This window comes from Podarcis vaucheri, assembly GCF_965113315.1.
Source record: "Podarcis vaucheri genome assembly, chromosome: 1".
NCBI classification, from domain to species: Eukaryota; Metazoa; Chordata; class Lepidosauria; order Squamata; family Lacertidae; genus Podarcis; species Podarcis vaucheri.
Window position 1 is genome coordinate 108,916,290 of NC_138759.1, and position 12,339 is coordinate 108,928,628.

At 41.1% G+C, this 12,339-nt stretch overlaps 1 protein-coding gene across 8 annotated transcripts in view; it reads left to right on the forward strand.

Annotated features, from left to right (window-relative positions):
* Positions 1-12,339, forward strand: part of PKP4 (plakophilin 4) — a 96,344-nt gene that overhangs the window by 14,547 nt on the left and 69,458 nt on the right. For all 8 annotated transcript variants that reach the window (XM_082197546.1, XM_082197549.1, XM_082197550.1 and 5 more), the window contains exon 2: positions 11,372-11,502. In XM_082197546.1, the coding sequence (XP_082053672.1) occupies positions 11,377-11,502 (126 nt within the window). In that variant the 5' untranslated portion in view covers positions 11,372-11,376. The remainder of the gene's footprint in view (positions 1-11,371; positions 11,503-12,339) is intronic.

Genomic DNA, 12,339 nt, shown 5'->3' on the forward strand with positions numbered 1-12,339 from the left:
ACAACACTCTCAAAATTAAAAATGTGCCTACTGGTCCAAAGTGGTTGATGACCCTTGCCATACGTGGAGACCACTTTTTTAAACAAGTTTTGTTCTCTTCTTATGTAGAAAGCTAGTCTATATAGGTGGGACACGGGTGGCGCTGTGGGTTAAACCACAGAGCCTAGGACTTGCCGATCAGAAGGTCGGTGGTTCGAATCCCCGCTAAGGGGTGAGCTCCCATTGCTCGGTTCCAGCTCCTGCCAACCTAGCAGTTCAAAAGCACGTCAAAGTGCAAGTAGATAAATAGGTACCGCTCTGGCGGAAAGGTAAACGGCGTTTCCGTGCGCTGCTCTGGTTCGCCAGAAGCGGCTTAGTCATGCTGGCCACATGACCCGAAAGCTGTATGCTGGCTCCCTCGGCCAATAAAGCGAGATGAGTGGCGCAACCCCAGAATCGGTCACGACTGGACCTAATGGTCAGGGGTCCCTTTACCTTTAGTCTATATAGGTAGTCATTTTTAACCACAACAAGTGTGTCCTTGGTTTCTGCAATTCAGTGCTAGTTCTGTGAGCATAGACAAGCTCACCCAAGAATATAATGGGAGACTAATTAACAACTTCTCTATAGGTTGAAGTTCTAGTGTTTTCCAAACTCAGCAGACCAGGCATGGCCAAACTTGGCCGCACAGCTGTTTTGGAACTACAATTCCCATCAACCCTGACCACAGGTCCTGTTAGCTAGAGATGATGGGAGTTGTAGTCGCAAAACAGCTGAAGGGGCCAAGTTTGGCCATGCCTGCAGTAGACAGAACTGACTCCTGCCAATCGCTATTAAACAAAAATCTGGTTGTGTCCCCCATTCTTACGAGGGTTCACTGAGTAAAAAATTTCAAAGCATCTTTATACTATGCATAGTAAGTGTATTAATCGGAAAAAATAAGATTAAAAAGGACTATTTATTATTTAGTTCTGTGCCAAACTATGATTGCATTGTTAAACCATATTTATTCCTAAATCTTGTGTGGTGGGAATGAACCTGTTGAATTGGGCTGCAGCCCCCACTTCATCAGAGTGAATTCAGGAATAAAGGAAAGCACGGTATTTAAGGACACATATTCCTTCCCTCTTAGATTTGATGCTAATGTTTGTTAACTTACACAGCAAGTGAGCTATAAGGGCCTAAATCTTCAGAGGAACAAGGATGTCCTATTTCTAAAACAGATCATAATCAATGTGCAGTGAAGCACAATATATCCTTGCTACCCCCCTCCCCTGCCCAAAAGGAAACATTAGGTTGTGAATATCTCGTGTTGTACAAAAGAATTCTAATGGACAACTTAATTTTCCTTGGCTGTAAAACTGAATCTGATACTAAATTAAATCCAAACATCTTGCATGTTTTGCTTCAGTAGTTTAAGAAAGAAGTTATTTTGAGTTATTCTTGAGTACCTACTAACACTTGGAAAGTATGATAAATAACACCACTCGGGTATTATAATAAATAACAGTATTAGATTTCAACTCTAGTCTGCAGTTTTAAGATCTCATGCAAGGTTTTGTGTTTTTTCCATTAATATAAAAGTGCAGACTCCTTACTTGTCTGATTGTTCTTATTGTAATAATTCTAATCATAACAGTAAAGAGAGAAAAACAAATCTTTATGCAATTATCACCAGAATTTGTTTCATATATTGCATATTATTTTGCTCAGGCAGGTAGTAGTGATAAGACTACAACAGATCACGACAAAAATGATAAATACTTTCTCCTTATTACTCCCAACAATAAGGTAGTGTGTCATGTACATTATTTCAGTATGTGTTTTTTTTTTAAGTGCTCCATTTTTCACAATTGTCTACCTGTCTTCCTTCTCTGACTCTTTATTATGTTTGTGAGTCTGGTCACATGCCCCAAGTTCTCATAAGCCATTCACTCAATGGAGAAAGTATTATTATTAATTCAATTCATTACCTGCTAGTTTACATTCGCTGAAAACTGCATAGTGAAGCGGCCAGATACATCTCTGTGGGGAGGGTGTCCCCACTGAAAACTATGAATGGAGTGGAACACCCAAGAGGTCTCCCTCTGCTGATCTTGGTACCCACATTGAAGATCTGTAGGGAAGGAGGCAATCTTTCGGGTATTTGGGGCTTAAGTTGTTTAGGGTGTTGAACACTAACACGAGCACCTTGAATTGGGCCCAGAAACAAACCGGCAAGCACTGCAGCTGTTCTAACACAAGGGTTATATAAGATCTAAATGGATCTCCAGCCAGTAATCTGGTCACCGCATTTTAGACCAGTTGAAGTTTCCGAGTCCTCTTCAAGGGCAGCCCACATAAAGCACATACAATAATACAATCTGGATCAGCATGGAGTGCATTGGTTCTGTCCAAAGGGGGCTTTCAATGACGAACCAGCCAGAACTGCGAAAAGGTACTTGGAGCCACCTGAGCCTCTATTGACAGTATTGAATCCAGGGCTGATGACCTGCTGTTTCCAGGGGAGTACGGCCTCAACCAGAACAGGCTTTCTTCCCACCTCCTCAACATGGGAACTCAGGACACAGAACATAATTAATAGCTTTCCCATCAGAAGCTTATAACCATATACACTGCAGTCAGTAAATGAATAATAATTTCAGATTCTCAAACAAAACTGTGTTTGACATAACATAATTAAAAACTGGGTCATGGTGGTATCATATAATCCTATTGAGGCCAGCTAGAGTCATAGGCTATAGATCAATTGAAAAATGCATGTGCATAAAGTCGGCAGATTTTAAATTGGTTTGCTAGCCAGCTTTTGTTTGTGGCTGACCCTTCTACCAAGTCCTTTAGCATGTGCAGAGAACTTTGGGGAAGGGGGTGATTTGTGCTACCACTGTGCAGGCCTTACACCTAGAAAAGGGTGGTGGGGCGACCACTCTCCTTTACCTTTGCGCTAGACTTTTTGAAGAGGGTGCTAGTAGTGCCTGCCAGTGCCTAGCTAAAAAGCTAAGTGGAAAAGGATAGTTTTTACACACAAAAACACACACTCACTGTGTTCTGTACATTTCCTGGAGGAAGTACATTTTCCTCTCCCTGAGCATGCCATTCCTAAACTTATTTGCAATTCACATAAAGCAAGTGGAACATATGTTCCAGGAAATACAGTTCTTCTTATGAGAACAAGAGATCTAATATTTTAAATGATACTTTAATATTATAAAGGGGTGGGGAAAGCTGTAGCTTTTTAAAAAGTACATTACTGCTCAGAGGGAAAGACGTGAAAGGAAGGGAGATAGTAACTTCTATAATTTATGAACAGTCTTTTGTGCCTACACTGATAAAATTGCTACCACCTACACAAGAAGACAGGAAATCGCTGATCATATGAAAGCAGCTGTATAGTCTAGTCTTATTGTGACTAAGGCAGTAGAAATGCCCAACCTACATTCTCTTATTACATGAAAGTACAGAAATAAGTTTCATCATACTATCTTCAAGACTCTCTTCTCTTTCTGATTTCTAATGGGAATGTTACCATAGAACTTGCTGTCCAGCTTTCTTTCCTTTTTCTCTTCCCTCCCTGCCTTTCTCAGACCTTAAGTACCCATTGCTTGGAAGCATAGGAAGGCATGAATAAATTTTCATGTTATTTCCTGAAGTTTCTCAGAGTGTATATCACAGTGAAAACCAAGTTGGCCTAATTTCAAGATGGAGGTGGTGGCGTAGGAAGAGCATTGGACAGAAGTGACAGGGTTTGAAAGGGAAGCTGAAGAGTTCGGTAATCAATTGAAGCTGTATATATGTGATGAGAAAGCATGTGGATTTTGGATTATCAGGACAGGGATGCTCAGTTAGGCTTCTATATGAGATAAAGCAATTCAAGAAAGACAGAGGGCCTTCTCGGTAGTGGCACCCAGCCTGTGGAGTGCCTTCCCATCACATGTCAATAAGATAAATAGCTATACAAATTTTAGAAGACATTTGAAGGCAGCCCTGTATAGAGATGTTTTAGATGTTTGATGTTTTATTATGCTATTATATTTGTTGGAAGCCACCCAGAGTGGGTAGGGTATTATTATTATTATTGGAAATATGACTTCATAAAAAGAAATATTGTACCTTATATAGCACAGTATTTGATCCTACAAAGCACAGTCCTGATATTCTTCATCGTAACATCATTACTTTCACCGCTCATGTAAAATGGGTCATCAGCACCTATTCTTTTTTTCAGTCGTTCATCTAGGAGAGGGGTCAGCGGACTTTTTCAGCAGGGGGCTGGTCCACTGTACCTCAGACTTTGTGGGGGGCCGGACTATATTTTTGGGAGGGGAATGAACGAATTCCTATGCCCCACAAGTAACCAGAGATGCGTTTTAAATAAAAGGACACATTCTACTCATGTAAAAACACGCTGACTCCCAGACCATCTGCAGGCTGAATTTAGAAGGCCTTTGGGCCGGATCCAGCCCCCGGGCCTTAGCTTGCCTACCCATGATCTAGGACAGTGGTGTCCAAACATTTTTCAAAGAGGGTCAGATTTGATGAAGTGAAGGGCCGTGAGGGCTGACCAAAGTTTTTAACCTTTTTTTAGGATTGAGCTTTTTTTAGGATTTTATCCCAGGAAACTGCCACAGGAGCCAGATTTAAGTTGCTATGTGTCTTTTTCCTAGCATGTTCATGTGGTTCCTGCTACAGATGTGTGTACCTTAGGAGGAGTAGAGATGTTCTTTCTCAGCTTTAGTTAATGTAGTTACTCAGTATGCTAATAATTGCTTAAGGTATGCTCTTTTAAAAGTGTTTTAATCCCTTCTTGCGTACTTGTTCTCCTAGCCTGTCATGTGCTTTCTTGCCACTCGTTTACTCTTCAGACCAAAATCCATAAGCCATCAGGCTGTATTATACAGTGGAAGAGCGACATTTACTTAGAGCCACAGATGAATGGATGTTTGTCACTGCATAATTTTATCTGTTACTTAGCTTCTATTTAGAGCATGCAGTAGTAAGCGGTAAATCGCATCCACCTGAGCATGAGTCAAAAATATTCTATGTGCTTTCCAGCTGCAAAAGGCTGTTCCTTCAGTTTAGTATTTGGGCAGAGCTTGTTATCTAAAATCACTTCCTTAATTTTTTTTTTGTGTCATTTTTAATATGAATCACGAACATCCTGATCCAGAGCTTTTGCACTTGTGTACGGTAATTTATGGTTTGTAGCGATGCACGATTTTTGTTTTTTAAAACAACATTGCAATAGATACATTTATTTTTTTCATAATTTACTGGCACTATAAATCACTTCAGCAATGAATTAGAGAAAGTACAATAATCAGAACAAGCAGGCTATAATTATCACATGTCAACTCAACTACCAATGTTGTATGGAACAAATGAAGGTGAAATTTTCTTACTAAAACAAGCCTCAGTAAGCCTTAGGGCATCAGGGCCTTACATCACCCCTTGCCAGAAAGTGCTCTTTTTCTTCTTCTCTAACTATTCATGCATTGCAGAATGTGAATGTGATAAGCTGAAAGTCACCTTTTCGATTAGTCCATTGGGGCACTTGTAAAAAATTAGTAATGCTACAGGGACGGAAAGACATTTCATGTAGGCTGTACATTTTGGCCTACATCTTAACTAGAAGACATGCTCTCGAGAGCTTGCCAATAGAGAGAAACTTACTTAATAGTAATAGTAATTCAGCCACTTTGTTATATTTTGTACAAGGGAGCATAATTAGCCTAATGCACTTCATGTATGTTGCTATTTAAAATAAAAATGGTTCTGTTTAAAACAGTGATCTTCTGTGAACAGTTTTAAGCTCTGATAGAATATTATTACTATTTATTGAATTTATAACAGAATGACAGAAATGTAGAGTTGGAAGGGACCACAGGGGTCATTTAGTCCAACCCCCAGTGACGCAGGAGCCTTTTGCCCAGGGGTCAGCAAACTTTTTCAACGGGGGGCCGGTCCACTGTCCGTCAGACCTTGTGAGTGGCCGGACTATTTTTTGAAGAGAAAAAAAAAATGAACAAATTCCTATGCCCCACAAATAACCCAGAGATGCATTTTAAATAAAAGGACACATTCTACTAATGTAAAAACACGCTGTTTCCCGGACCATCCGTGGGCCGGATTTAGAAGGCGATTGGGCTGGATCCAGCCCCCAGGTCTTAGTTTGCCTACCCATGCTTTTGCCCTTCATGGGACTTGAACCCACAACCCTGAGGTTAACAGTCTCATGCTTTGCTGACTGATGCTTTAAACAAAACACAGCTCTCACAACATCGAGCACATTTTCCAGCTGCTAGCTTTACGCTGCAGTCTTATGCACACTTATTAGGGAGTAAGCCTCATTGAACTGCTTCCCAGAACGCCTCCACGCAACCACTTGGCTCACTGGCCATGCTTAAAGTGCAAGTGAGAACACTTTTAAAACTGCAGAAGCCGTAAGACAAATTAAGATTTTGAGATAAATATCTTGGGGGGGGGGGATTCGAAAAAGCAATCACATTTATGACGTCAATGAAAGCTCTTTTTAACGTCTGCCATCTGATCTGCATGGCAGAAGTAGATCCCTTCCAAATTCAGAGGAAGGTTTGCATGTGGAGTACAGTGGTACCTCAGGTTACATACGCTTCAGCTTACATATGCTTCAGGTTACAGACTTTGCTAACCCAGAACTAGTGCTTCAGGTTAAGAACTTTGCTTCAGGATGGGAACAGAAATCATGCTCCGGCGGCTCAGCAGCAGCAGGAGGCCCCATTAGCTAAAGTGGAGTTTCAGGTTAAGAATAGTTTCAGGTTAAGTACGGACCTCCAGAACGAATTAAGTACTTAACCCGAGTGTAATGGTTCTAGGGGTTGCTCGTGCGTAAGCCGGTGCAAACACCTGGCCGGGTTGCCTGAGTGAACCTTTTCTGTCCGGACCGCCACTCACCCGTGGCTGTCTCAGTCACTGGCAGAATCCGTCAGTGGGCATTTCTTAAACTTCTTCCAGCAAAGAAGCTCTTTGACGCCTAGTCTCCTCCTACTCTCTCTGCGCGAAAGCCTTCTGCGCAAGGAGGGCGTAGGCAGCAGAAGACCTCTACTCTCCCCGCTGGTCCCCGGCAAGGAGTCATGGGACCGCCTCGCCGCTTCCCCCATCTGCCCCCCTTCTCCACTGGTGCTACGCTGATTCTCTTCCCCAGAAGATGGGCTGCCTCTCCCAATCCCGGGATGCTCTCTGGAATCCCTCTGGATTTTGCTCTCTCCCTCCGGCACTAATGGCAGTTCCCTGACACCGAGGTACCACTGTAGGTTCTCCAACAGCAGGAGTCAGGACTGAAATGCAGTCCAGATAAATTATATGCATTTCCTCATTGAGGATATGAATGGATGAAACACAAAAATTAAAAACTGAAAAGTAAAGCACATGCTTCCCTTAGTCAAGCCTATTGAGTCACAGATTTGTATTCTGCTGCAACATTTAGCACTCATGTGGCCTATAAAAGTAGAAATCAGTTGCAGTTATTCTGCATTGGAGGATTAGTCTCCCGCACCCTACTTCTGTATAAGGCATTATGAGGCCCTTTCCTTTCTGAATATCCATTTTTTAATGACTTAAAGTGCATAGACAAAGGATAGCATTTCAAATTAAGCAGGAAGCCGAATTAAGACAGTTTTCAAATGGGAATCTGAAAATGTGAGTCCAAAGCAATGCTTTCTAAAGAATCTATAACGACTGGGATGATATCTGAAATGGGAATCTGAAAATGTGAGTCCAAAGCAATGCTTTCTAAAGAATCTATAACGACTGGGATGATATCATGGTCATCTTCTTGTGTCTCAGCTTGTTGTAGCTGTCTGGTGAAAGACTGTTACCAAGATGCTTGTGACGAAGAAGGTTGTTCATGTCTTGCTTGAAAGTCTTGATCGACATCAAATCAAGTTAGTACTTGCTGTGGTTGGGACAACAGTAACACCACCACCTTGTTTGGAAAGAAGGACTCAGCAAAGGTTCTTCTTTCCAGGTTTATTTTTTCAGGGACATAGCTAGCTTCCTCTCATTAGTACTGTGCCTGTGGAAGTACTAGACTAGAGGAGACTACTAGAAGCAGTAGCTTTCCCAGATACTGTTGTGCAGCCCAAAGAGCTGTTGAGATGCTGCTCCTTATTGTTAAATCTAGTTAGTGCTCTCAAATAATTAATCCATAGACAAAGGAAGTGGTCTTCTGACTTGGGTTTGGGAGCTTCGCACCACCAGGTGGGTATTGTATAGGTCCACCCACTTGAAGAGGCAGAAAATGGCATCCTTTCCCCAGATTTGGGCTTCTAGAGGGCAGTCCCATTTTCTGCCTTGCTTGAAGTTGAACATAATTTTCAACAGCTCCTCTGGCTCAGCAAAATTAAAGTAGGGAAAAAACAGCACACTGCATTCAAAGTAGTAGAGTAGAGGGCACTTAGCTTTTTTGTGGCTAACCACTTAAATAAAATATAGCACTATCTTCTCTCACTGGTTACATTTAGACATAAAAGTAATGCATTAAAACCACTCTGGGATTAGCACATCTGTTGGATCTCCGGATTTTCAGAATGGCTGGGAAGTGTCAGCTCAAGGATGCATAGTTATTCCGGTTATGGAAGGGAACACTTTTTCATGGATATGCATGTCTTTGGCTGGTCCTGTGGTTTTAATTTTGGTATTCCAAGTGTGGAAAATCTTCGTTGTGTCCCAAACAGGGAATGATGATTTCAAAAGTACTGAATCAGTTTTCTGCAAAGGGTCTGAGCGGCAAAGCGCCAAAGCTTCTGACAGGCTTAGCATCAAAAGAGTCACACACGTAGTCCTTAAAATGGCAAGTAAAATTTGTTGTTGAGAAGTTCAGAATTACCATATTTTTCGCTCTATAGGATGCACTTTTCCCCCTCCAAAAATGAAGGGGAAAAGTGTGTGCGTCCTATGGAGCGAATGCAGGCTTTCGCTGAAGCCTGGAGAGCGAGGGGGTCGGTGCGCACCAACTCCTCTCGTGTTCCAGGCTTCAGGAAGCTATCCGCAAGCCCACGGAGCCCGCGGGAACTCCCGCTGGGCTCTGCAGGCTTGCAGATAGCTGCCTGCCGCCCGAAGCCCAGGGAGTGCGGCGCTGTACACCCCGGGCTTCGGGCAGCTCTCCGCAAGCCCCTACTGCACTTGGTTCTTAAAGTTAGCTGCTGCTTTTCAAGGCATTCTTAGAATACTTTGGTTCCTGAAAATATTCGTTCAGTGCTTTATACTCGTCAAAAGGCAAACAAAATTTACGGATCATTAAGAACTGCATTTAAACTAATAGGTTTATATAGCAGAAATGAATCAAACATACATTGTGTGCCTTATGCTGGTCGTGTCACTACTTTGCGCAAGCTGCGTGACCTTACTGGGGAAAGTATGAAGAAAGGTAGCAAAGGTTAATTGACTTGTTGAATGCCTTCCATAAAAAGGTATACTAAACAGATGAAGATTGGGAGCTTGGAAAATACATAGCTTGGGGCATATGATAAAAGATGGTATTTAGAAGTAATCCAGGTGTTCTTACAGGCTTACAAGTCACCACTCGCCTGGTAGTCTGTGGAAATAAACTCTTATGGGCACTGAAGGGGTTTTGGGGGTGTTTTATTTTTTGTAAATAGTGTGTAGTGTGAGAGCCAGTGTGGTGTAGTGGTTAGGAGCGGTAGACTCATAATCTGGGGAACCGGGTTCGCGTCTCCGCTCCTCCACATGCAGCTGCTGGGCTAGTCACACTTCTCTGAAGTCTCTCAACCCCACTCACCTCACAGAGTGTTTGTTGTGGGGGAGGAAGGGAAAGGAGAATGTTAGCCGCTTTGAGACTCCTTCGGGTAGAGATAAAGCGGGATATCAAATCCAAACTCCTCCTCCTCCTCCTCCTCCTCCTCTTCTTCTTCTTCTTCTTGGACTATAGACATGTAAAAGAGGTGCATATGGTTTAGATGTATGGATTAGTTGCCTTTGTGAACAGTGTTTGAAATTCGCCGGTCACCAGTCACATTTTGCGACTTGGCAACCGGCCTTTTGCGACTGGATGGAGATGTCCAGGTGAGCTGCCACCCTTGGCACCCAGTGTTTCCACCTGCCTTGCTACAGTCGTGCTACCCTGCAGACTGCTTGATTCACCCAGTAGCAAAAAGAATGTGTGTGTGTATTGCTGCTGGTCTGGTAGCAGGGCAGCAGCAAAAAAACTAAAAAGTGCCTTGACATTTTGTTTTGGCGCCCACAACCTAGGTCCCAGGAGCCACATGGCTCCTAGCATTCCTATCGCAGTTTCTAACACTACTGTCCTTACAAGACCAATGTGTTGCAAAATGTATCTGCTAGTAATCACATGGTGATCAAATGTGCAAAATGTGAAAAGTGGTTCTTATTTGGAAGGAAGGCATATGCTCCCCCTTTCTGCTTCCTTTCTTCGCCAAACCTTTATCAGGCATTGCAAATATAGACCATCATAAAACATCCATATATAAAAATTTTAAATATATACAAATAAACAGCCTTTTAAGAATATGTAATAACGAGGATTTTCATTGGAATTTCTTCCTGCGAAATAGTGCCATTCACCACTCTTAAGAGATACTTTTGATAACAGCTCAGACACCCTTGCAGATACTTCCGGGTTAATGTCAGACAGGTAGAATGGCACAATGAAAATATCAGATTCTATTTCTATCTGAGTTTTGTTTTATATAAAAAAAACTTTAAAAAATGTTTGAAAAGTAAAGCAAGAAGGAATCTTCTTACAGCGACCCCTCATCTCCTATCTACTTTCCTTTTTTGTGTGGTTCCCCCTGCTCTATGATTTCTACACATGATAATCCCAAAACACATTACCAGCTGGCAGTCAGCATGTACAAAGACTGCCTGGATATGTCCATACATAACAGATACTTCTGGTGTAATTTAAAAATGTCACAAGTAGATGATATAGATGCAGCGGGTTAGCAGAACAGATTCCTAGTCTCAGGTAAGTACTATAAGCCACTCTAAAAGTAGAGGGCAGAGAAAGATCTGACATAGCTGAGATACAGATTTTAATGGGGAAATCATTTTAACGATTATCACCATGTTATTGGTTATTTGGCCAATTGAGTTACAGCCAAATACAGCTGTACAGTTACAGTTTTACAGTTTTCTAAATGTTTTGTTATGTACGTAACTTACCTGTTTATCTTTAAAGAAGAGGCATGCTTAAGGGTAGAACATTATTTTCAAGACCACATCTTCCCTGTAAGCCGCTCTCCCTAGTTCTTTGATACTACTTTAGGGGAGACGTATCTCCCAGAAATTTTAGGTATATGTCATGTTTTAGTGTAGAAGCGGCAATGAGTGAATTGAACAGATAACCATCAAATGTCAAACTGTTTTCCCCCCACAGACAATATGCCAGCTCCTGAGCAGACTTCTTTGGAAGAAGGACTGCAACAGACCACCCAGGAACCTTCTACAAGTCCGGGCATGGAGACAGAGGCTACTGCCACCACTATTCTAGCTTCTGTAAAAGAACAGGTATTGGTTGTTGTTTTTTTAAAGAAATCTGTATATATATCTGAGGCTTCGTATATGGATGGGTTTGAGTTTCCCAAGCCCAGATATTAAATATTAAGCACAATGGGCTGTCTTGCTGCCACTTCGAGATATAATGATTGCTTTTTTTCCTCAGGCTGAGCAAGATTTCGCTTTGTCCCATTGCAGGGTGGATTTCATTTAAATCAAATTGATTTAAATCTTGATTTAAATCAGTAGTCAGTAAGACTTGATTTAAATCATATTTTTTTTACATAAAGACTCATTCTTGCTGGTATAATCTTAATATTTACAACCAGAGGAAGGTTTCGTTTTTGGAGTAATAAATTTTCAGAGTAGTTTTTACAGTTATATCAAAAATTACTAATTTGGTTATACTATCAGAAATACATAGACAGATAATTATGAAATTATGGTGAGGTTTAATAAGTTAACTGTTTATATTTGGACAACTTTTCTGCTGTACTTTATTGGAAGGAGGAAAATAATCATTTCCTTAATAAAAAATTTTAAACAATTTATTTAACTAAAACAATAACAGTATAGCATATGTATCCATGTTTGTTAATTGATGTGGTTAAACGGTTTTTTTAAAAAAAAAAACAAAACAAAACTTAGACTGAGTTTTAGTGCACCTGAAAAACTTAAATCCTTATCTCCTGATGAATAGCCTTTGGACTATAATGTAACTTAAATAGAAAACTACATTTAGAAAGATTTTTCCTCCGAAAGCATTTTATTTTAAAAATCCAATTTAAATTTTTAAAAAATCCAATTTAAATTTTAAAAATCTGATTTTTTAAATAAAAAAAATCATTG